The 25,210-nt window shown below is 30.5% G+C and overlaps 1 protein-coding gene across 1 annotated transcript; it reads right to left on the reverse strand.

Annotated features, from left to right (window-relative positions):
* Window positions 1–20,819: 20,819 nt before the first annotated feature.
* On the reverse strand, window positions 20,820–21,185 carry LOC141695826 (DUF724 domain-containing protein 5-like). The gene has a single exon (XM_074500038.1). The coding sequence runs from the start codon at window positions 21,183–21,185 to the stop codon at window positions 20,820–20,822; it is 366 nt and encodes a 121-aa protein (XP_074356139.1).
* Window positions 21,186–25,210: the final 4,025 nt, after the last annotated feature.

The raw sequence follows: 25,210 nt of genomic DNA on the forward strand, positions 1-25,210 counted from the left end.
TTCCTTTCAATCAGCCACCATCCTTATCTGAAAGTTTCCTTTAAGTCCTGATATTATCTCCTGATAAATATCTTCTGAACCTTAAGTACTGATAACTTAAGTTCTGACTTCAGTATAAGTGTTGATTTCAGTTAAATACTGATTTGTCCTGTTTAAGTAAGATCTGAAAACTAAACATAAATTATATTAGACATGACATTATCAAATATATCTAACAATCTCCCCCAACTTGTAAATTAGCATAATATACAAGTTTAACAGATATTTGATGATGTCAAAAACATTATGTACAAATGTATGAGAATTTGACTAGATAACTACAACTTACAGTCCTTAAAGCTTTACCAACTTTAACTTTTGATAACAACTTCAGTCTGTATACATATCAGAATTTGAGCAGTTATAGATCTTGACTTGGATTCACTTTCTGATCTCTTTGATGTCAGAAGTTGTTCTGAGATAGTTCTTTAACAAATATCTCTCAGCGTATCTAAGTTCATCAATCATCCTCCTTTTATCATCTTTGAGTTCTGTAGTATCTTCACCAGTTTGGAAGATAGCATATTTGAGATCATTAATTTTTACTTTTCTCAACTCCTGATCTAGTCTTATGACATAGGCTTTGTCAGACTCTAGATTGAATTCAAGTCCCTTAATACCAAGATATGTTCTAATCATTGCAATATTAGGCTTCATATCAACAATATCACCCTTGTGATATCTATACTTGGGACAATATATGCTGTCAGACTTTACAGAATAAAGTCTCTGAATTTGAGTCTTCAAATAACTTGCAGCACTTTTTGTTATTCCTTCATTCACTTGAAGTAAGAATAAAACATGTTCTAGTTCCTCAAAATACTTCAGTGGTATAGCATTTTCCCTTATATGGTAAACCCTTCCATCTGTCATGAAATATAACAAGATGTGTTCTTTCAAGAAGGTACGGTTGACCATCTGTACAGATTCTAGTTGATTCAATCTTTCAGTTGTTGCTCCAACACCTGGTTCACTTAAGGAAGTTGGATCATTGGTTGTATTCTGCACTCTTCTTTCATCAGCACTACCCAATCTAGATTTATCTCTTGCTTCCTTTCCAGTAACCACTCTTGCTTCAAAACCACTTGCTGCAGTCTTCAAAGGTTGAGTCTGTTTGGCTTTAGTGAATCCTGGTAAGAGTAACTTTGAGGATTTAACATGAGCAATGTCAGAGGTTTCCTTTGACTTATCTTCTGATATCAAGTCAACTTAAGCTATGTCAGAGGTTGCTTGCTTCATTGTTATATCAGAACTAACTATATCTTGACTCTAAACAACTTGAGCCATGTCAAAGGTTGTTGTAGAAATCTTCCTTGAAGTCGGAGTAAGATCAGCATCTTCAACATAAATTTCTTCATCCATAGGAGACACATAAACCTTTACAGGTTCACCAACCTTTTCTTTTCCCTTGGACCTTGGATCTATCTGTAATTGTGATTTGGCCTTGGTTGCCACAGGATTTGTCATTTCTTTTATCAAAATGCCTTTAGCCGTAGGAAGTTTCTTTTTAACACCAGAAGCTTCAGATTTGGAGTTGACCTTTTCTAACTTAAGCCTAGCTTCTTCTTCCATTAGACTCTCAAAGTCCATTCCCGGATTTTCTTTCAGAAATAACTGTTTTGAAATTTCTTCATCAAGATCCAAAAGTTCATCAGAACTTATCCTTTTACCAGTATCAGAAGTTATTCTTCTCCCAGTATCAGAACTTGTTCTATGACTTGTAGTTCCAGCTCTACTTGATGAGAGACCTCTACCTTGACCATGACCTCCACCCATTCCAGAGTTTCCCGGGTCATTACCATCATCCTGTTTCTTCTGTGTCTTATCAGGTTTGCATTTGGACTTAATTACTTTCTCCCCGTTTTTTTGCATCAGCAGGTAAAAGAAGAGAGAGAAGCAATTTCACTGAGGATTGGATCTCATTGAGTTGAGATTGCTGAGAAGCTTGATTTTTCAAAATTTCATCAATCTGAGACTATTGCTTCTCTTGGGTTTTCTCAATGTTGTTAATTTGGTCTAAGGAAGGTTTGAAAAACCTTTTCTTGTCCAGCTTGACAAGTGTATCTTGCTGCATTAAGGATTCTTGAATCTTGTCCACCTTGGCCTGAGTTACAGACTGTTGACCTTGAAGGTGCCTTGTAGTAAGTGCAGTAACTCTTAGCTGTGTCTTGAAATCTTCATTGACTAAAAACTCATCACCTTTTGCCAAATGATCAGTAAGAATCTTTTCAGTAGGAACAAAGATACCTGAGTTCCACTCCTTAGTCCACTCCTGTCCTCTAGGAGTTTCACTCCAAGGTACTGGTGCTTCCCCTGTAACATTTTTTTTGACTATTTTAGCCTTTAAAGGAGCTTGCAGAGGTGCATATCAAGAAGGACCAGCTGCATCAGCATCTAAATTTGTAGGAACATTACCAGTAATATCAACATTTGCAGCATCAGAACTTACAGAGTCAACAGCTTCAGCATCTTCTGATACAAGAATAGTAGGCACTTCCATGTTATGACTGTCAATTTCATCACTTGGCCCATGGGTATCAGCATTTATTGGAGATACTGGAGGTGTAGGTATATGAGTGGATTCTGGCTCATGTAGTGGTGAGTGATGAGTAGCATGAGGGTCTGAATCAGCACTAGGAGAATTGTGAGCTTCGACAGGGTCTTCTGAGATCTGAGATTCCTGATCCCCATCCTTAGCTGCTGCTTCCATTCCCTTACCAGAATCTTCAGGTCTTTCTGCCAATGTTTTGAATTGTTTAGCTTTTAAGGTGACTGTGGGAGCTTTATTATCAGAATTATGCTTTCTAAGCCCTTTTAGTGGCCTAGAACTCCCAATATTATCATCCTTCTGAGAAGAGACCTTCTCAGCTTCTCGAATAACAGGTTCTGATGCAGGAACCTGTTCCTCAAAATCTGATTCATCCCGCAGAATGAATCTCCTTCTCTTATGTTGTGTTTGAGGTACTTTCTTAGTCCTCTTAGATTGGAAGATGAAGGCTGTACTCTAGGTTCTGATGGTTGAGGTTGAGAAGTTTATGGTGGTTGAGTAGAGGTGGTAGGTGTTGATGCATGAGGTTCAGATGGTTGAACATGTATAATGCAGTGTACTTAATAGGATCATAGGTTATTAAGGCTTGTTTGACAGATAAAGGAATTAAGAGGGGTCTTAACACAACCTTCTTATTATCAGTAGATAATAAGTCAGTAAAAGCTCTCTTAGCTATTCTGAAAGATGAAATTAAGTCACCATATTTTTGGGGCTTATTATCACAACAGAAACTATAAATAAGCTGACAGAATCTAGCAAAATAAACAGTAGATCTATCTTCATTCATTATGTCCCCAATAAATCCTAAAATAGTAAGTGCATAGTCAAAATCAGTTCGATTTATAAGAGCATACCCAATTTATTGGCTGAATATGAGAATTGCATCAAAATTGGAACATTTATTTGCAAAAGCTTTAGTTATGTAATCAAAGAAGAAACTCCATTCCCTCCGTATGAAAGATCTGTTCAACTGGCACAGCTTTGCTAATGTTCTTTCATATCCCAGACTGGCCATCATGTTTTGAAGAACTGGTTCATCAACAGTAGAGTAAACACAGTTCTCAGGTAGCTGCAGTGCTTGTCGAACCGTAGACAACGTCACAACATACTCATCCTCCCTAGATGAAAAAATAATTCTTGGGGACCCTTGAGCACCACCATCATCATACACACCGCTTCTCCAGAACTCCAGTACTTGAGTACCAGAAACTGCTTCGGGTTCAGTCAGAGCATACCCAATATCAGAACTAGCAAGAAAGTCCTAAATGAAATGAAGTTCAGAGGGTGCTTCTGACTTGCTAAGAATAGCAGAGAAGTTATTGGGAAGAAACGTTGCTCCATCAAAGATTTTGTCCTTTGGTGCCATATGAATTCGTGAGAAAGAAGATTGCCTCTAAGGTGTTTGAGAAAATGTCTGTATGAAAAATCGTCAGTAGATGAGAGAGAATAGAAGTAAAGAGAGAGAGATAAAATGTGAAAGTAAATAAAAGATTTTACAATCTTTTCTCTCTTTTACTTATTCACGGTAGAAAAATTAACCATTTGGACACCTGTCAGACATGCAATAGAAAAAGATAATTAATGGGCACGTGTATTCAGTAATCATTACTTATCACATGCAGTTTTTCAAGGAAAAACCGTTCCACTTACCAAGTAATCCCATTAATCAAGGTAGTACAGTTTTATTTTTAAAATTTAAACTGTTCCCAATTAAAAAAATTTATCACTTCGTGACCAATATTCTGTAAAAATATGACAAATGAGAGAATAACCAAAAATAATCAAGTAAATAAATCCTGCCACGTCAAAATCAGAACTTGATTTGTATCAGAGCTTGAAGGTCATCAGAATATGGTTAGTATCAGGATTTAACATGTTATCATAATATCAAACGACTCAAAGATAAAATCTTACATAAATATAAAATTTCATTAATATATTTAGCAAATACATTTCATGAAATTCAAATTACATGCTGAAAAGTACAAGATTTTCCTAAGCTACAAATCCTAATATCAACAACTTTTGTCCTAAGCTAAAAAGCCAAACAAAGCTGACGGTGAAGAGAAACAGGTAGGAGAAATTATTTCTTCTTCCTACTCTCAACAAAAAGAACAGCAAGACAAATAATACACTCTTGCTGTCGTAGAGCTTCCAGCCGTTCCTCTTCCAGTCGCTCAAGATGGCGATGGTAGTCCATGTAGAAGAACAAGAGGTCTGTGAGGACCTCTTGAGGAACGGAGTCCCAAATTTCATCAGGAATGGCAGTAACATGCTATTCCTGCTACCATTCTGTACACCTCATATTGACAGTGAAGGTGTCATAGTTCAGAACTAAGTTGTAATGAACCATGGTTGTGATGAGTGAAAAAGAAATGAGTTGGAGGGTTTGAGAGAAAATGAGAGATGTGATGGCTGGAAAGAGGTGTTGGTTTATATAGACAATAGAATGCCAAGAGACGCAAGAAATATTGAATGGTTATAGGTAGAAATAATTCTACAATATGTAGTACATTGATTAACTTTCCTCCCCTATGAGGTGCCTCCATGAGCAAAAAGTGCATTACAAAAAACTGCATGTGAGCAAGGCCTTCATTATGACACTAGCTAACTTATTATATCAAAAGTCTACGTAGGATCAATAAATGGCCATGGTCATAAAACAAAACTTCATTACAATTTATTGTACATTGTTCCACAAATAAAAATAGAATAAAAAGTAATAATATTTTGTGTGAAAATAAATTTTAAAATGTACACTGGCTTAATTGTAGTATGAGCAGCAGTCTTGTTTTAAACCACATAAAGAGAGGTTCATCATGAGACGTATTTAACGGAAACCAAAATGTGGACATTTCTTATTCTTTGAGCAAATCATCATTTTCATCAAACTCTCTCATTTTTTCAACAGCAGGGTCTTAAATAGGAGGTAAACAAATAGCTATTAATTTAAATAAAAATTAAACATAAATGACCATTGACCAACAAAGAGTTAACAAGCAGTTCTATATGAATACTAACTTGTTAAACAAAGGTTTTAAGTGTTTCAAACCATTTGGAGAGAGGTTCATCATCTAGCAATTTTAATAGTGGTACGAGGATGGTGGACTTTTCCTCTTCTTTTATAAATACTTTTCCTAAAGAGAATGCAAAATTGTTATCACTTAAAATAGATGCTAGATGAGGAGGTAGCTAATGATGGTGGTAAGTTTTATCACATACAATTTTTGTACCTTGAGTTATAGATGGAGGGTCTATATGTGGGGTTCTTGATGGGTTCTTCTTCTTTCTTTTTTTAAACACAAATTTTCTTCTTTTTCAACTAAAATTTCTTTCTAAAATAAACATATGTTTGGCAATACAATCAAAGACAACCTTTATAAATATCCCAACCAAGTTTTTATGGGAATGTCGGTGAACAACTACTTACATATATGCACCTACTTAAATCATCCATCCATATTTGTTTACATTATTTTTCAAATTACAATAACAAAAAAAGCCCTACTACAATTTTTTTGAATAACAAAATTTATACAATATAATTTTGACTCTAACCTATTACCCTTTGATAATATTAAATTGTGAAAGTATCATCTATAATACATCAAAAATATAGAGGAATGTAACCAATAAGTTGTTCATAAAAAAATCATATAGAAATTGGGGAAAAGGAAGCTCTACACAATAAGTTATGAAAAAACTTCGCTTGCTAAAATTGAATTAAATTTATATTTTTTTAATATATAATTCCATTACACAATTGCTTATATAAATATATAGCCAAACATACTAACAAAAAAAACTTAAAAATGTGTTAAGTAGTAATAATTAGGTGAAATGGAGTGATTTTCCCAATTGCATTATATTTTGCAATTTAAAAAAATGTTTCATGACTAGTTTCTTTATCTAAAATATTGTTCAGATTATAATAAAACATTAATAGAAATTTTGAAATTCTAATGAATTAGGCAATTTTTAAAAAAATTGTGTCATGACCTATTGTAATTTTAAAAAAATTCATGGGCTCAGGGGTAGGTATATTCGACATCTAGTTTTTTATCTAAAAAATGTTGGGATTATAATAATTTTTTTTATTGATTTCGAATTTTTGATCAATTAGGAAATTTTTAAAAAACAAATTGTGCCATGACCGCTGTGGGTTTGTTCAACATCTAATTTCATATCTAAAAAAATATATAAATATTATTTAGCATCATTGAGAATATATATATATACATGTATGTGTATATTTATGTGTTACTCTAATTTCTAATTATCATATCATAGATGTCAATACTGTTAGAAATTAATCTAACTTGTTTTATTTGTTTTAGTTGTTTTATTTATTTATATTTTGTGTTTTTGAATAATGGCTGTTGTTAAGCCATGCTATTAGCTTTAGACTAAGTCTTCTAGTGTTTTTAGGAGGGTCATGGGACCATAGGGGTGTTAGAGACTTTCGAGGAGATAGTTGCATGGTTATAGCCACCTTAGTTTGATTATTTCCTTATATATATGTATGTACTCAGTTCAATTTTAGTAAGAAAATAACACAAATCATTCCTCTACTTAGAAACTTTGAGTATTAGGTCATTGTGTGTGTGCATAAATAGTTTATATAAGTCTTTATTCTCTTCATTTGGTGTGAGAGCTCCCCAGGTTCGAAGGTCCTATTTATGCCAAAGTATCAACCATGACACACATCAGAATCCATGGAGACACCAAAAACAAAGGAATGTGCTGTGGCTGTGAACTACCATATGCTAACCAAGAGCAACTAAACTGCGTGGTCCCTAAAAATGAAGGTCTTCATGAAGGCACAAGGTGTTTGGGATGCTATTGAAGAGAAAGAACCCACGGCTGCAGTAGATGAAAGGACTGTGCAGATGACCCTTGCAGCCATTTATCAAGGTGTGCCTGAGGATGTGTTGTTAGCCATTGCAGAAAAGGAAACAACAAATGAGGCTTGGGAGGCAATCAAGACAATGTATATGGGGTGGAACCAGTACATGAGGCTAGGGTGCAGATATTAAAGGGAGAATTCGAGTCTCTCATGATGAAAGACTCAGAGAAGATAAAAGATTTCTGCTTGAAACTAAGTGGCATTGTGACTAACATTCGAGTTCTTGGAGAGGCTATGGAAGAATCCGGTGTTGTAAGGAAGATTCTACGAGTTGTGCCTGATAAGTTCCTCCAAATAGCTTCAAACATTGAACAATTTGGAGATGTTAAAGTCATGTTAGTTGAAGAACTGGTGGGACGTCTCAAGTCCCATGAAGAAAGAATGAAAGGTAGGAGTGAGCAAATTGAGTAACAACAGCTTCTCTTAGCTCTAGAAGGGCAGACTGGACAAGAGCAAGATAAAATGTTTCAATTACAACTTTATGGTCACTTCGCCTCAGAATATGACAAACCTCGACAAAAGAAAGAACACTGTCAATAAGCAAATCTAGCACATCTTCATGAGGACGAACCGATATTGCTGTAGAGGCCATATGGGCCAACAAAGACAATACATACGGGCTTGTGAATAATAGCCATAAGGGCTATGAAATGGATTCCATATGGACAGGAAATAAATTTCCTGAAGCGCAAACAAGGAAGCCAAAAGGAGCTGTCATCAGTGGTGCTATATGGGCAGAGAAAGGCCACACGGGCTAGATCAATGTATTTGCCATAGAGGTATGAAGAAGTTGTTTCAGTTCAAGGCATGCCATACGAGCTATGTTAAGAATCTGCAGAAACAAGTTTAGATTAAGGGGAAGATTGTTGGAAATTAATCTAACTTGTTTTATTTGGTTTAGTTGTTTTATTTATTTATGTTTTGTGTTTTTGAATAATGGCTGTTGTTAAGCCCTGCTATTAGCTTTAGACTAAGTCTTCCAGTGTTTTTAGGAAAGTCATGTGACTAGAGTCATGTGACTATAGGGGTGTTAGGGACTTTCGAGGAGATAGTTGCATGGTTAAAGCCACCTTAGTTAGATTATTTCCTTATATATATGTATGTACTCACTTCAATTTTAGTAAAAGAATAACACAAATCATTCCAGTACTTACAAACTTTGAGTATTAGGTCATTTTGTGTGTGCATAAATAGTTTAAATAAGTCTTTATTCTCTTCAAATACATAAAATTGAAAAACTAAAATATAATAAGATACAAAATAATGTATAAAGTAAAAATATTATCAATAGATGTAGATCATGAGAGACATTAAAAATAAACAAGTTACTAGTTAAAGAAGAAAGTGAAAATTGTACCTAGATCTTTTAGCATACATGGATACCATCTATTTTAATTATAAATTATTTAACACAAACAATGGTGTTGGAATTGGGGTAAATGTGCACGGGAGTGTTATTTTTTGGAGGGCGTGTGTTAGCCAGGGGGAGAGACCCATCCGAATGACACAAGTGATTATGTTTGTTTGTAACTATATCACAAAATTTATATACAAACATAATCATATTCATTTTACAAAATATAAAAAAGGACATTGTACTTATTATATTTATTATATAAAAATTAACTATGTATAAAATTCTAACGAATTAAACAGGTTAAAATTGAATGTATTTAAAAAAAAATTAATATACTAAGTTAAACATTACATGATATAAGAAAATTTACTTAAAAATAAGTGAGATGAAGGTGTATTTACAAGAATGTAAAGTTTAGGTAAATTAAAAAAAAAAGGTTACCTCGTTTGTTATTGATTTGAGGCAATTATGGAAAATTTAATATTTATTATGATTTACAGTATCTATTTTAAGAACATTCTTTTATATAAAATCATATTATCTATGTATATATATGTGTATATATATTACTTTGATTGGTAGCTTTCTAAGTTTTTCCATAATTTTCATGTCTTGTTGTTTAGATTTTATATTTTTTCTACGTTTATCTTTTTTGTATTCTTCCCATTATTGTTGATTTATTCATATTATTCTATCTCACATATTTTGGATGTTATATTTGTTATATTGATTTTTTCGGTATATATAAATATATATAAATTAGATATATATACACATATATATTACATTTTGTAGAGTTAAAATGATCTTTGCACATGTATGTATTAAATTCTTTAAATTAATAAAAATTTAAAAACTAGAGATTTAAAATATTCAAATAATTTTATGTAATGTAACTTATAATTTTATATGTACATAATATTTTTTAAAACTAATAAATTCTTGATAAATTATAAATGTATAATGGAACGGAAAAAAATGAAACAAAATAGTACTTCATATTTGATGGTTCAAAACTACCTGACTTCATCTAGAATATATTTATATTGCACAAAAGATGTGGATCTTTATATTACAAGTAATTTATACCACAGTATTTAGTTTGTTAGTTACCCAGTCAAATTCCATAGGAGTCCTTCAAATTGGTTACCCATCCTTACTAAGCTAGTAAACTAGTAACTCCACTAGTGTATTACACTATCTATCTATTTTTTGCAAGTAGTAGTGTAAGCAAGCTTGTTGCTGGTTAGTTAGATTTGTTAGTAAGCTAATTACAAGCTAATTATATAACCGGTGTTTTTACTAAAATTAACCAGTTAAAAGCTAAGTCTATACGATTTAACATCCAAGTGATTAAAACAAGAATGTATAGAACATGAAAAATAAAAGTAATCGACAAAAAGAAGTAATACATGACGCTGAAAACGCGGTAAAAGGGTAAAAACAGATGGTGGGACCGTACCCAACCGAAGTAATTCAACTATAATATTTTATAATAATTACAAGAGATGAATATCTTAATAAATAAGTAAAAAGTGTATATATGTCTTGGTGTTTTCTCCTACCTCCAATTATAGGGATGGAGAGTTTCTTATTAAAATGGAGATTGTGTGTGTTTTGTGTCATGTAGCTCCCTCCCTTGTATATGACTCTTCCATTCATTTATATCAGCCTTTACTTGTTGTAGCTCTACTTTAATTTTTTAATTTTTTTTTTGATAATTAGTTGTAGCTCTACTTGTTGTAGCTCTTCGGGCCACTTACACGTACTTGTGCTATTGAATACCTAATCTAGTAAAGTGCCTACCTATTTTTAAGGGTAGTTGCTTGACTTGGTTTCGGTGCCAGGTTCCATGCGTCCAAACGGTTGGTACTTGTCAAGAATATTTATGTCAATACAAAATCTTCTCTTTAGCACCTGTATGTCATTTCATGTAAAGTTTCAGCACTAAAAATTGCCCCTAATTTTATTGGGAGTGTTTAACACCCAATACAATTATCTTCATTCTAGGTTTGTGTACTTCATCCATTCCGGTTGCAGGTTAGTTCCTTTTTTAACCCCGACACAAAACACGGCATGTCAAGTTGTAGTCAGATTGACGTGTACAACATCTATACTTGTTGAGTCGTACATGAGTGATGTATTAACTTCTTTGTAGTAGTTTTTTCTTCAAATTCTGATCTTATAGTCCATATGTTCACCTTATGGCCAAATTTGTATGTGTATTTTTTCAATCTATCATTTTAATCTCTTGATCTTCTTGGATTGTTCAGTTGTTGTGTTGATAAGTATGCACCTCCGAATTGACTTTTTATTCCGAGGAAGTAATCAAATCATGCTGATTAGACTTGCAGGTAGATGTACTTGTTGTTATCTAGTTCTTTGTAGATTAATTGTCTAACCATTATACATGTCTCTCCATGATGTTAATATTCTTGGTTGTTTGGACTTACACAAAGTTGCATCCAAGTTTTTGTCATATTACGATATTTATAGAAACCTCATGTGTCTATACTCTTAGGTTCTTCATTTCTCACAAATTACCCGGCGATATACTTGTTTCCTCCTCGCCTTTGTAGTATTCATGATCTAATTGATTAATGGTCTCGAAGTTTAAGTGTTAAAACTTTTTACAAGAAAACCAACTTTCATAAGTAGATTATTTATCATAGAAATCTTGTCCACCATAAGCATATACTATGAACAAACCATCCTTTCTCACTCCATTAAAAGAATCTTCTCACTTTCTCCACTAGAGTTCCAGCACTTTTGCTTTTTAAAACATTCTTTGTAATATAATTGACTAAAAATGAGAAGATGGTACTTCGGATTTTAACTAGACAAATTTCTTCAATGATGAATTAGACAATTTCTAAACATTATGTTGTCATTTTCACATGTGAGCCATGATTTTATTCGACAATAGTTTATTTAAGGCATATTATGTATTTGGAGGATGAAAATATTGAAATGGTTGATAACTAAATCTTTTTTATGTGCTTATATTTATAATTACAATAGGTTTAAAAAATTGTGTTTTGTGTCTTTAGAGCTTGAAGCCACATGTACAATACATATATATATATATATATTTATTTAATTTCTCAATGTTGTTAAATAGATATTGAGTTATATATACGATCTCAAATAACAGAGGAATCTATATAATTTTGTATTTAAAATCCCAGTATAAGATCTTTTTAGATATGAAATTAGATGTTGAACATACCGACACATATAGGTCATGTCACAATTTGTTTTTTAAGAACTCCCTAATTCATTCGAATTTGAAAATTAATATAAATTTTTTATTATTATCCCAAAAAAACTTTTAGACAAAAAACCAGATGTAAAATATACCTACCGCTGTGGCAATGATTTTTTTTAAAATTATAATAGGTCATAACATAATTTTTTTTACATTGCCTATTTCATTAGAGTTTTAAAATTTCTATTAATCTTTTATTATAATCTCAACAATATTTTAGATACATAAACTAGATGTTGAATATACCCACCCCAAGGGTCATGAAACATATTTTTAAATTGTAATGGAGATAATTTTATTGGGTGTTGAAGACTCCCAATGAAATTAGGGTCAATTGTTAGTGCTGAAATTTTACATGAAATGACAGATACGTGTTAACGAAAAGATTTTTTAGTGACATAATGTTACTTGACAAGTATAGACGGTTTGGGCGAATGGAACATGACACCACAACCAAGTCAAGTAACAACCCTTAAAAATCGGTAGACAGTTTACTAAATTGCCTATTCAATAGCACAAGTAATTGTGAATGGCCCTAAGAGCTACAACAACAAGTAAAGGCTGTTGCATTGGTATATATGAATAGAAGAGTCATATACAAGGGAGGGAGCTACACAACATAAAACACATACAATATCCATTATAAAACTCTCCATCCCTATCATTCCACGAACCAGAAAAACGAAGCCATATATACATTTTGTACTTATTTATTAAGAAATCCATCTCTTGTAATTATTATAAAATATTATTGTGGAATTACTACGGTTAGGTTTTTACCCTTCTAAGGGGTTTTCTGGGTCATCAATTACTTTAGTCGATTATTTTTATTATTCTTGTTCTATATATTCTTCCTTTAAACTTTTAGATGCTAAATTGTATAGACTTATCTTTTAACCGATTAATTTTAGTAAAAACACAAGGTCATACAATTAGTTGACGAACAAGTCAAAGTAACGTTACTACTTGCATAAAATACATAGTGTAATACACTAGTTGAGTTACTAGTTTACTAGTTTACCAAGGACGATTAAATTATTTAATCAGGTAACTAAGAAACTAAATTATGTCATATGAATTGGTTGTTATTTAAAAATCCATATCTTTTGTGCAATATATGCAAGTAGTTTTCAACAATAGAATGTCAAAGTACTATTTTGTTTCATTATTTTTCCTTTTCATTATAATTTATAATTTATCAAGAATCTATTAGTTTTTAAAAATATTATATACATGTATAATTATAATTTACATTATATAAAATTATTTAAATATTTTAAATCAGTAGTTTTGAAATTTCTATTAATTTAAAGAATTTAATACATACATGTGCAAATATCATTTTAATTGAACAAAATGTAATATTTATATATATACGGAAATCGTCAAATAGAAACCATCTTTATTCTAAAAACTAGAAACCAATGACAACCACAAATTTTATAGCTTGAATTGAATCTATACCTCACAAATTTTATACAACCCCTTCTCTCTCCTCCCTTAAATTCCAACTATTACTCCCTCTCATATATCTATTTATAAATAATTTTCTATCTATTTTTAATTTATTTTTTTCCATTAATCGACAAACCTTTTTTAAAATCTGACTTCACTATATGTTTCTACATCTCCCAGTAATCAATTTGCATACCATATTTTCTATATTCCGACGATAATCACTATTTATACTTAACGGAATCACTAAACTGAAATTACTATAATTTTAGAACTTTCTAAATTTTAGTGATTCTCGTAAGCATAATTAGTGATTTATTGCCTTTCTCCCCTACACCCTTCTCCTATACCACACCTTTCTGTTCGTGTCCCATCTATTACCCTATCATATACCATTAATCTCCTACTACACCTTTATCGTACTGCACCAATTGGAATACTCCCTCCATTCTGAATAAATTAATTATACACCTACTATAGTAAATCATCACTAACTTCTCCGACCAAGAAGATTGACGATTTTCATCGAATTATGTCATAAAAATATGTTTGTATATATCTTTCCCGTATATAACATTTGGTTATTTTCATGATATAAATTGGTGATTTGTGTGGTATAAATCAGTGATTGAAGTCATACGAATTAATATTTGTATTCATATATCATGTTCAAATTTTAGATCCAGTTTTTTTTTTGAAATTCATGGTTGTTATTGGTGATTGTTCAATAATTTTATATTTCATTAATATATAATCACCCCCTATTTTACACTAATCGTTAAATAGACCCCAAGCACCAACACACTTGTACTGTATTTTCAACTTTGATCATCTTCATCATTTTCTGTTATACAAGCTATTGATTTATATAATATAAATAATGATTGAAGGTAGGTGATTATAGAAATCGAACAATTTAGTGGTATGTAATGATGGCGGGTGAACATAGGTCCCACATGGTGGTGGGTGGTAGATTGGAGATGGTGGTTGATTAGTTGTAATGGAGAGTAAAGAAGGTGATACTGAAACAGCTTGTGCATAGGTGATGTTGGAAGTGGGTTGGGTTTTAAAGTGGTGGGTCATTAGTTAATTACCTTAGTTTCTAGTTTTAATTTTAGGGTTCTTTCTATTTGAACGACCCGTATAGATATTATATATATAAATATATTTATAAATAATATATATATATATATATATATATTTATATATATACTAAAAAAATCAATATAACATTCAAAGTATGTGAGATAGAATAATATGAATAAATAAAAAATAATGGGAAGCGCACAAAAAAGATAAATCTAAATACAAAATATAAAATCTAAACAACCAGACATGAAAATTATGGAAGAACTTAGAAAGCTACAAATCAAATTAATATATATACATATATAAATATATATTTACACATATATAATATAATTTTATAAAAAAATCTTCTTAAAATGGATACTGTAAATTATATTAAATATTAAATATTCCATAATTGCCTCAAATAAATAAAAAACGAGGTAACCTAATTATATTTTATTTACTTTAAGTAAACGTTATATTCTTCTAAATATACCTTCATCTTAGTCATTTTTAAGTAAATTATTTTAAATTTATGTAATATTGAACTTAGTATATTAATTTTTTCTTAAAAAATACTATTCAATTTATTAGAATTTTGTACATAGTTAATTTTTATATAATAAGAATAATAAGTATAATGTTCCTTTTTTTATTTTAGAAAAGGAATAAGATTATGTTTTCTGACAAACACACATTGTCACATGTGTCATTCTCCTCCGCCTCTCTCCCTCACCAACACACAACACCCTCCCAAGAACAGAACTCCCCTGCACAGTTATCCCAATTTCAACACCATTGTCCATATATGCTAAAAGATCTCATCCTCACTAACACATACCTTCCCTAAAAACAAAACTCCCCTGCACATTTACCCCAAATTTAACACCATGGTCCATGTTTGCTATAAGATCTCGCCTACAATTTTCACTTTCAACTTAATTTCATAACTTGTTTATTTTTAATTGGTGAAATTTAACAACGCTCATGATCTACATATAATATTTTCACTTTGTACATTATTTCATTTATTGTTATATTTTAATTTGTTCAATTTTATGTATTGACATCTATGATATGATAATTAAAAATTAGAGAAACACGTAAATATATAGACATACATATACACATATATATTTATTTATTTTTCAATGCTGTTAAATAAATATTGAGTTATATATACCATCTGTATAATTTTCTATATAAAATCCCAGTATAAGCTCTATACATTTTTTAGATATGAAATTAGATGTTGAACATACCGACACATAGGTCATGGCACAATTTGTGTTTTAAAAATTTCGTACTTCACTCAAATTTCAAAATTAATATAATTTTTTATTATAATCCCAACAATTTTTTAGAAAAAAAATTAAATATTTATTTTAGAATAAAGTCCAGTTGAAAGAGAAGAAAATGTGTGTTTAAAAAAAGGAAGAAGAAGAACCCCATATACACCCCTCTGCAACTCAAGGTACAAAAAGTATATGGGTAAAACTTACCACCATCATTAGCTACCTAGTCATCTAACATCTATTTTTACTTTATAATAATTATGCATGCTCTTTAGGAAAAATCTTTATGAAAGAAGGGGAAAAATCCACCCTCCTTGTACCATCATTGAAATTGCTACATGATGACCCTCTCTCCAAATGGTTTGAAACACTCAAGATTTTAACAAGTAAGTTAGTGTTCATATAAAACTTATTGTTAACTCTTTGTTGGTAAGTGGTCATTTTTGTTTAGTTTTTATTTAAATTAATATTATTTTTCTACATCCTAATTAAGACCCTGGTGCTCAAAAAATAAGAGAGTTTGATGGAAATGATGCTTTGCTCAAAGAATAAGAAATGTTCGCATTTTGGTTTTCCTTACCACCTCTCTCCATACGGTTTAAAGTTATAAAGAATGCTGCTCATACTATAAGCAGTGATGAAGCCACGATTATATTAAACTGGGGGCACAACATAATTATAACTAAAAAAAATTATAGTAGTATTTAATAGAAATTAAATTTTACAATGATCATAAAAAGAGCCACTATTTTTTTGCAGGAAGCAAATTTCTACGGGTTTTCATATTCTGAAAATGATCCAATATAACTTCATTATCTACTTGAAGAAATATTTCTTTATGATTATAGGAGACCATGCGGTCATTAAGAAAATCATCATCAATCTTATTACGCAAATCGGTTTTGATGATTTTCATAGCCAAAAAGGTTCTTTCAACACTAGTCGTTGCAACCGGTAGAACCTAAGCCAACTCCATTTAGTCGATACACCAAATGAAATGCATGATGAAAATCTAACTCTACCATTGTTTTTGGCGAGAACTCCAATACCATCGAGATTAGCAAAATGTTCATTTCGCCGCATTTCAATTATGTAAATCTTGAGTTGCTCGTTGAGTTGCATCATATCCGAGGAAGAGAAATCATCTGGATATAGTTCATCAAGGTGAAGTAACCTTGACTGATTAAATTTATCAAATGAATTTATACGATCAAGACATGATATGCACATTAATAAGTCATTATATATATAAAAATACTTATACAAGAGTGAAAGAAATGATACTCGACAAAAAATGTCAACATAAAAATAATGGTGGTAAGTTGGGGCAGTTTGAGCTCGAAGGCGACTAGGAACACGGTCTTTCATATTGATGATGCAAATATTATATTTCAAGCAAAAATGATTTAACTGCTTCCAAAAAATTATCCCACCCATCATCTCTCATTTGTTGTAATCGTATTTTTGTTGTGTCAACCAAACCAATCGAAGATACAAAATTCTGTTTTTTCTGTTGAAGAAAATAAGATAACTCTAAGGTCCAGCCCAAAATATCTCTCATCAAGTGAGCTGTAAATATGAATTTGTAGCTCTCCATTTTGTCAACCAAGCCAAGAACTGTACCACGTTGTTTTTTGTTTTTTACAGACACCATCAGTATATACATCTCCAAGAACTTCCTGTACTGCAGACCACATAGCCAAAACATAAATTATGGTTTTATAATGTGATCCCCAACGTGTTTCACCCGGTCTAGCCAAACTTTTTTCTTGATGCATTCGCGTTCCAGTTGTTTTTTCAGACTTTTCCAAATTTTGAACAATTTGATCATGTTGTTTTTGTCTAAGAGCATCCTTTCTCTTACAAGAAGCACCAATCATATTAACAATCATGGAAACATAGTCAAAAAATTGACTCACGGCTTGAATCTCTTTTGTAACAGATACCAGAACTAGTTAAAATTGGTGAGCAAAATAATGAACATACCCTGCACTGGGATTTTCCTTCAAAACGAGTGTCTTCAATCCATTAAGCTCTTTGCGCATATTTGACGCCCCGTCATATCTTTGTCCTTTAATTTTTGAAATTAATAGCCCATGTTTTGTCAAAACATTTTCAACGACAAGTTTCAAAGAAATAGCAGATGTGTCACTCTTATAAAATATTCGAGTACCTCACCAAACTTATCCACATATCATCAAATAAAAGACATTTTTTCCTTCATTGAACTATCACACGCACCATCTATCAATATGGAAAACACACAATTTCCAATATTGTTGTTGATAACTTTAATAGTTTATTCTGCGCAAGCACTAACAATGTCGTTCTGAATGTCGGAGGAAATGAGTTCATTATTTCTTGGGGCATTTTTGAGACATACCTTTTCTACTTCAGGAGACCGTTCACTGTACCATTCTCGAATTTCCAAGATATTACCTTTATAAGATTAATGTTCCGACTCATCATTCCCTCGAAAAGCTAAAGCACTTCTAATAAGTAAATGGACCACATCGACACTTGCTGTTAATCGAGTTCTGTTAGCCCCTTCTAATCGACACTGTGAACTATACTTTTCTTTTGATCTATATAAGCAAAATATTGTTCACGATGAGCACTCCCTAACTCTCCAACACTGTCTTTAAATCTTTCTATTGCCTTCTTCCAATTTCGAAACCCTTTTTTCACAAAAACTGCACCACCAAATACTGTTTCCTCTAAGTAGATAGCACAAAAAACAAAATACAACATCTGTTGACTCACTATATTCCAACCAATGACGTGTTTCAAACCAAGTCTTTTCGAAATATCTGTTTTTTATGAAATGATAGTCGATGAAAAATTGTGTGCTAATGGTTGACAAGGTCCAATAAGAATGTAACGTCTTCTCACCTCATCTCGGATCTGAGGATCAAATTCTTCAACAGATTTTCGGAGTCCAATATCAATAACTATATCCTCTTCATTTACCTCCATATGATTTCAAACTTTCTTATTTTTTAATCCAGCTTTGCTAATTTCACATTCACGTTCTCCATTTGACCCATTATTGCCTTCCAAAATCAATGGCCTTTTAACTTTGTCATAAAATTTTAACATTTTCCTGCAAACACACGTTACAATTTATGATTATTAAATATTATAACTTAAATAAACAAATAGAATAAATTTTAATAATATATTGATTATTTCTCCCAATTTTAAGGGTCGTAATTATTTGGCACTTGGCAGCATATTAACACTAATATTTACACAGTTAAACAAGATAGAACAAAATTAAAGTTGAATGGGAAAATTCTTAAATCCTAAGATACTTTAGTAAATCAACAATTTTAATATATATGCACACACATGCACAGATTTAAATATATACTATAAATTTATTTGTTGGTCACACTATGATTTTTTTTTCTCAAAAATTTCACATTATACAAAAAATGCACATGTTAACACTAAATATAAACTAAATATGAAGTTTATCAAGATAAACAGAAAATTTACAATTAAAATTGAACTTAAGAAACAAACCTAGTAGAGAGAATATAAATATTGAAAATGGTGAACACTGATGCCTTATTTACTTTTGTGGGGAAAGTAACTTATGTTATCATGTTGTTGGATTTATGGTGTTGTTGGGGCAGTTGTGTGGTAAAGTAGAATACATATGACCTGATAAATTGGTTAGTGGCAGATGACCTGTCTGTTTAGTTAGTGGGGTCACAGTATAAAACCTTTATTATTTATCCTTTAATATAAAAATTAATTAATAAAATTTTGAGTGTAGTGGGGTCTGCATGTCCCCAACTAGCCTCGTCACTGATTACAAGTAAGCTAGTGTACATATTAAAATTTGTTTTCACAAAAAATGTTATTACTTTTTATTCAATTTTTATTTATGTACCAATGTATAATAAATTTAGTCAATATTTTGTTTTCTCACCATCACAATGTATTGATCCTCCGCAGAATTTTGATATAATAAGTTAGGTAGTGTCATATTGAAGGCCTTGCTCATATGTGTAGCATTTTTTTATAATACACTGTTTGCTATATATGCACCTCACGAGGAAGGAAAGTTAATCAATGCACTACATATTGTATTCAATATATTGTTATCTGATCCTCTCAATATAATTATCATATTTTACCATTTATTAAGAAAAGCCCACTCTCGAAGAGTCTTGAGTCTATGCAGGCATTTAGCCTGATCCCCAGAATCCACGCTTTCAAACCTTGTTCTCGGAAAAAGAGGGTTCTCGTGAAGGATCGACAATGATTTTAATGGTTGAATTTGTCAATGTTATTGAGAAGACATGCATCTTGCAACCTAATGACTCAAAAAAAATTAGAGGATACGGTGGAAATCCTTCATGAATTGGAATATAATGGGTTTCATGTCAATGTAGTAGGTGATCGTGTAGTGTAATTGCTATCAATAACGGAAAAGCGGGATGAACTTAAAACTAAGGCAAAGGATGTTTCAAATTAGATCGAGGAAGAGGAAGAAAAAATCAATGATTTGAATAATCGCATAGGTTTACTGCAAGAAGAGCTTGCCTTGGCTTTGTAAACTAAAGAGCAGAAAGATTCAACTGTCGCTCATCTGAAATAAGACAGATAGAGAAGGACTATCTCCGTATGAGGGGATTATGCATTTTTCCTTTTTTAGGGGACTCTGAATCACTCATAACTTATTTCTTTCATATTATTGGTTGGTATCACAATCTGACTTTATTGTGACGATGACCAATAAGATGAAAGAAATAAGTTATGAATGATTGAGAATCCGGTCATAGAGAGATAATCATTCTCTCTATGTCTTATTTCAGATGAGCAACAGTTGAATATTTTTGCTCTTTAATTGACAAAGCAAAGGCAAGCTAATCTTGCACTAAACGTATGTGATTATTCAAATATTTATTTTTTTCTTCCTCTTCCTCGATCTGATCTCTAGGTTTCTTTGCCTTAACTTTATGTTCTTCCCGATTGTCCTTTATTGATAGCAATTGCACTACATGCTCACGTACTGCATTGACATCAAACCCATTATATTCCACTTTATGAAGGATTTCCACCATATCATCTAAAATATTTTTTGGGTCATCAGGCTCTAAGGTGCGTGTCTTCTCAACAACATTGACAAAGTCAACCATTAAAGTTATAGCCGATCCTTCACGAGAACCTTTTTTCCCGAGAAGAAGGTTTTGAAAGTGTGGATTCTGGCGGAATAGGCGAAATGCCGACATAGACTCAATACTCTTCTAGAGTGAGATTCTCTTAACAAATGATAAAATATGATCATTACATTGAGAGGATCGGATAACAATATATTGACTACAAATTATAGTATATTGATTGAATTTCCTCCACTGTGACGTGCGTGCACCAGCAAAAACTGTATTACAAAAAACTGCTACACATGTGAGCAAGACCTGCATTATGACACAAGCTAAGTGATTATATCAAAAGTCTAGGTATGATCAATACATTGCTATGGTCATAAAACAAAACTTCACTACAATTTACATTGGTCCACAAATAAAAATAGAATAAAAAGTAATAACATTTGGTGTGAAAACATATTTTAATATGTACACTAGTTTGCTGAAAAAAAGAGAGTTTGATGGAAATGATGCTTGGCTGAAAGAATAAGAAATGTCCATATTTTGGTTTCCCTTAAATATGTCTGATGATTAACCTCTCTCCAAGTGGTTTAAAGCTATAAAGATTGCTGCTCATACCCAGGGTCTTAATTAGAAGGTAAACAAATAGCTATTAATTTTAAAAAAAAATTAAAAAGAAATGACCACTGATAAACAAAGAGTTCTATATGAATATTAACTTACATGTTAAATATGGGTTTTGAGTGTTTCAAACCATTTGGAGAGAGGTTCATTATCTAGCAATGGTAAACTTTTCCTCTTCTTTCATAAACATTTTTCCAAAATAACATGTAAAATTGTTATAAGGTAAAATAGATACTAGATGATGAGGTAGCTAATGATGGTTGTAAGTTTTACCATATACACTTTATGTACCTTGAGTTCTTCTTTATTAGGGTTTTTGATGGGTTCTTCTTCTTTCCTTTTTTAAACACACATTTTTTTCTTTTTGAGCTGAGACTTCATTCAACAATAATTTAGTATATTAATTTTTTTCTTTAATATTATTGAATTTTAACCTATTTAATTCATTAGAATTTTATACATAGTTAATTTTTAAATAATAATTATAATTAGTATAATGTTCCTTTTTTTAATTTTAGAAAATGAATAAGATTATGTATGCATATAAATTCAGTGTTATGTTTACAAACACACATTGTCACATGTGTCATTCTCGTCCGCCTCTCTCCCTCACTAACACACACCCTCCCCAAAAAACAAAACTCCCATGCACATTTACTCCAATTTCAACACCATTATCCATGTCTTCTAAAAGATACAATTTTCACTTTCTATTTTATTTTATAATTTTTTTATTTTCAATTTGTCAAATTTAGCCACTCTCATGATCTACCGATATTATTCTGAGTTTGTACATTTTCATCACTTGTTATATTTTAATTTATTCAATTTTAAGAATTGACATCTATAATATAATAATTAGAAATTAGAGTAACACATAAATACACACACATACATATACATATATATGTATATATATATATTATTTATTTTCTCAATGCTCTTAAATAGATATTGAGTTATATATACCATCTCAAATAAGTGAGGAATCTACATAATTTGTTAAATTTAATACATACATGTGCAAAGATCATTTTAATTGTACAAAATGTAATATATATATATATATAGGGAGATGGTCAAATAGAAACTAACCATATTCTACATACTAGAAACCAATGACAAATTATAGCTTGAATTTAATCCCACCACACAAATTTTATCCAACCCCTTCTCTCTCCTCCATTGAATTCCAATTGTTACTCCCACTCGTATATCTATTTATAAATAATTTTCTATCTATTTTTAACTTGTTTTTTTCCATTAATCGACAAAGTTATTTAAAATCTGTCTTCACTATATATTTCTTTATCTCCCACCAATCAATTTGCATACCATATTTGCTATATTCCGACGATAATCACTATTTATACTTAACAGAATCACTAAACTGAAAAACTATAATTTCATAACTTTCTAAATTTTAGTGATTCTCGTAAGCATAATTAGTGATTTATTACCTTTCTCCCGTACACCTTTCTCCTATAGAACACCTTTCTGGCCGTGTCCCATATATTCCCCCATCATATACCATTAATCTCCTACTACACTTTTATCCTACTACACCAATTAGAACACTCCCTCCACATTCTTAATAAATTTATTATACCCCTAGTATGGTAAATCATCACTAACTTCTCCCACCAACAAGATTGACGATTTTTATCGAATTATGTCATAAAAATATATTTGTATATATCTTTTACGTATATAACATTTGGTGATTTTTATGATATAAATTGAGGATTTGTGTGATATAAATCAGTGATTGTTGTCGTACCCTTAGTGATTCATATATTATGTTCAAATTTCACATCTGGTGTTTTTATTGGAAATTGATGGTTGTTATGGGTGATTGTTCAATAATTTTATATTTCGTTAATACATAATCTCAACCTATTTCATAGTAATCGTTCAATAGACCCTAAACACCAACACCCTTGTCCTGCATTTCCAACTTTGATCATCTACATCATTTTTTGTTATACAAGCTATTGATTTATATAATATTAATAACGATTGAAGGTAGGTGATTATAGAAATCGAAGAATTTAGTGGTATGTAATGATGGCGCGTGGAGATAGATCCCACATGGTGGTGGGTTGAGGTAGATTCGAGATGGAGGTTGATTAGTTGTAATTCAGAGTAAAGAAGGTGATATAGAACCATTTTGTGTGTAGGTGATGTTGGAAGTGGGTTAGGCTTTTACAATGCTGTGTCATTATTTAATTACCTTAGTTTCTAGTTTTAATTTTAGAGGAAAGTTCCATGGAGACCACTTTTTCATCGGAGACCTTGGAGACCACATATGTTCTGCAATCAAAATACTATAAATTACTAATTTATTAAAATTATTGAAGATCATTTAAGTTTAATAAGTAGAATGTGTATGTTCTGCAAGATGAAAAAATATTCTGCAAACTTAACATATTTTGCAGAATAAAATATTTTTGTAATATTTTATATGCGGTACATATATGATATTCAAGATTTTGAATAAAATAAGGATCTTTGTAGAGCATGATTGGCAAAATAATATGGTTTGCAATATTTTTATGCAATATTTAACTTGCACAACTCAAGTGGTCTCCAAGGTCTCCAAAAAAAATAGAACTTAACCCTTTAATTTTAAGGTTATTTCTATTTCAACAACCGCGTATAGATATTATATATATAAATATATTTATAAATAATAAATATATAAATATATAAATATATAAATATATAAATATATAAATATATAAATATATAAATATATAAATATATAAATATATAAATATATAAATATATAAATATATAAATATATAAATATATAAATATATAAATATATAAATATATAAATATATAAATATATAAATATATAAATATATAAATATATAAATATATAAATATATAAATATATAAATATATAAATATATAAATATATAAATATATAAATATATAAATATATAATATATAAATATATAATTATAATATATAAATATATAAATATATAAATATATAAATATATAAATATATAAATATATAAATATATAAATATATAAATATATATATATATAAATATATAAATATATAAATATATATATACATACTGAAAAACATAATATAACATTCAAAGTATGTGAGATAGAATAATATGAATAAATCAAAAATAATGGGAAGAGCACAAAAAAGATAAACCTAGAAAAAAATATAAAATATAAATAACAAGACATGAAAATTACGGAAAAACTTAAAAAGTTATAAATCAAAGTAATATATGTACATTGATAAATAGTTATATATATACATATATAATATAATTTTATAAAAAAATCTTCTTAAAATAGATACTATAAATTATATTAAATATTAAATATTTCCTAATTGCCTCAAATAAATAACAAACTAGGTAACCTAACTAAAATTTTGTATTTTAAGTAAACGTTATATTCTTCTAAATATATGTTCATCTTTGTCATTTTAAGTAAATTTTCTTAAATTCATGTAATATTGAACTTAGTATATTCATTTTTTCTTTAAAA

Source organism: Apium graveolens, chromosome 11 (genome assembly GCF_009905375.1).
Source record: "Apium graveolens cultivar Ventura chromosome 11, ASM990537v1, whole genome shotgun sequence".
Lineage (NCBI taxonomy): Eukaryota > Viridiplantae > Streptophyta > Magnoliopsida > Apiales > Apiaceae > Apium > Apium graveolens.

What these genes read in the sequence shown, in the direction of transcription:
- LOC141695826 (XM_074500038.1), bottom strand. Translation starts at nt 21,185, where the DNA reads ATGTCGGCATTTCGCCTATTCCGCCAGAATCCACACTTTCAAAACCTT.